The 2,500-nt window shown below is 48.4% G+C and overlaps 2 protein-coding genes across 2 annotated transcripts in view; one reads left to right on the forward strand and one right to left on the reverse strand.

Moving 5' to 3' along the window:
• Window positions 1-2,500, reverse strand: part of rbm28 (RNA binding motif protein 28) — an 895,251-nt gene that overhangs the window by 573,682 nt on the left and 319,069 nt on the right. The window lies entirely within an intron of this gene.
• Window positions 1-2,500, forward strand: part of hgfb (hepatocyte growth factor b) — a 33,120-nt gene that overhangs the window by 6,016 nt on the left and 24,604 nt on the right. Inside the window, exon 5 of the mRNA XM_080438338.1 lies at window positions 2,381-2,500. This exon is cut by the window's right edge and continues 29 nt beyond it. Within this exon, the coding sequence (XP_080294464.1) occupies window positions 2,381-2,500 (120 nt within the window). The remainder of the gene's footprint in view (window positions 1-2,380) is intronic.

Raw genomic sequence — 2,500 nt, forward strand, 5'->3', positions numbered from 1 at the left:
GAAGCAGCAATGTGTTTGTAGGATAAAGGAAGTGGCTGAGCCACTCATCATGGATTGCTCCTGGCTGCGCAATGGCTTCTTGAGCCACTGTGTCAACAGTGTCTGAAGGGGTTTAATACAGTGAATGTCAACTCTTTTCTCCTGGGACCTGAAACATGTGTCAGGAACCTTATGAACCACTTGAACCCTCTAGTAAACTGGACCTGAGTTGCTCTGTATAGTTGGATCGCTTTTTTTCCCATCTACACCAAATCTCTTAAATCTCCCAAGCTCACAACGTTCCACAACACACCGCACACAGCGCGACGCGTTGTGAGCTTGGGGATCGGCTTTTTTTGGCGAATGTTCCCACCCGAATATGGATGCTGGGTTCAAGTAGTTCATGGGTAAAATGTTCAGCTGTTAAAGTTGTTCTTTGTGCGTGACCCTGGAAAAATAATCTGTCACCCACGTTCGGTTCCTGACCCACAGGTTGATCCTGGGGAGCATGAGGGAGTGCAGCCCTTAAAGCCCCACTACAGTATTTCATGTTTTCCAGTGCCCACCTGTAGTGCTACAGAATACATTGATTCCAGAGGCACCATGGACCATTTTTAACGCACGTAACAAGTGCATTTTGAACGTGAATTAACATTTTAAGCGTGTCTTGAAAGGACGTTTGGTCGTGAAAGTGACTTATGGTTATCCTGATCCCATCGTCTGGATGGATGAATTGCGCTGTGACTTGATAATTGGTTGCCAAATTGGATTTGATTTGAATGGCGTTGGAGTTGGAGGAGATTTTATATTCCACCTCCAAACTTTGTTCTGAGACGTCGCTCTGCATACAGCTCTGTCACTTTCCTTTGACATTGCCTTTCATGAGAACGAACCGAGTGGTTTTGTCAAAGCAGCGTGACTTATGACTTCAAACTACAATCGTCCGCAGTCTGCTGGTGAAATTAGAGTGGGAAACAGGAAGTAAAAATTGGCTTGAGGCTGAAGTGTTGGATGGGGGGAGTGGAAGGTGATATGATAGGGAGCGTGCGTGCTAGGTATTAGGGTTTCATTGAAGTAGATGAAAAAGGCACGCACGCACGCACGCACGCACGCACGCACGCACGCACGCACGCACGCACGCACGCACGCACGCACGCACGCACGCACGCACGCACGCACGCACGCACGCACGCACGCACGCGCGTGACACACACACACACACACACACACACACACACACACACCTCATCTTACACCTTGACAGAACCCATCTCCTCCACTATCTCTTCCTGTGCACCCACTCTTTCGCTGACTTTGGAAGGCTTTGTAGTGCGTTGTCCCTGTGGCCGGGCCGAGAATCAAAGAGAGCAGTGCCTGTTTGTACCTTCAGTGAACCTGCATTATCGCAGTGCTGTGAGCTTGTCTTTTTGCCGGGCGGCTAATTAAAGCCAGGCTCTTTGCATGCGTTATCGGTCAGCTCACCAGGCATGGGAAACACAGATGTAAACTTACTGCAGATATGCTCAGGAACACGGGCATACAAGCACACACAGACACACGCACGCACACACGCACACATGCGTGCATGCACATACATACATACACACAAAATGTTCACACAGACACACCTACAGGCATACTATTTGTACACACAAACACAGATATGTGTGTGTGTGCACACAAAATAAATTGCATCTTTATCAACAGAAATGTTCACTGTTCACATTGTGAGTGTTGAGGACCTCCTCAGTTCTAAATTAAACCATTAAACACTGGACCGGAACACATGCTCCTGATCTTTGTCTCTTCGTAATGTTTTGGACAAGAACCCCCCCCCCCCACACACACACACACACACACAACTGACCTGGCTCAACTGACAGCCAGATCTCTGCATGGTCCTGTCATAATCCAGCACAAACAGCAAAAGCAGCCACATATGTACGTACGTCTGACGTAGGGGAGATATAAGTCACACAAGAGATTTATCGCTGTGTTTACAGTCCATTCAGCTCTCTGGCATTCTCAGGAAAAAACTAAGGTTGGCTGTTCGTGTTTGACTGACTTACATGAAATACTTTCAAATAGTTTCAAATTCTTCCGACTCCCAGGCCCCGTTGTCCCCAGACCGCCTCACAATGGCCGTGCGGTTTCTTTCTTCTGGTCATTGACAAAGGCTAGTCATGCTGAGCAACAGCTCTGTTCAAATTGCGATGGGTGCTGGGTTCTTGATGCTTTTTGATGCTTTTTGATCAACAAAACCTGTTGTCCTTGGGAAGCTGGTTGGAATGTGTGGGACAGCAGAGTTGCTGCCTGCCAGGCGGTCGGTCTGTCAGCCGTCAGTTTTTTTTTGACCGTGTGTCTGTTTAGCTTAACTACCGCTCTGTGTGTGTGCTTGCAGGTTCATGTCTAAGAAGTACAGGAAGAAGGACCTGAGAGAAAATTACTGCCGCAACCCAGACAACTCCACGGCGGGACCCTGGTGCTTCACCACCGACCCACGACCACACCTCAGACACCA

This window comes from Gymnoscopelus braueri (genome assembly GCF_963280865.1).
Source record: "Gymnoscopelus braueri genome assembly, chromosome: 9".
Lineage (NCBI taxonomy): Eukaryota > Metazoa > Chordata > Actinopteri > Myctophiformes > Myctophidae > Gymnoscopelus > Gymnoscopelus braueri.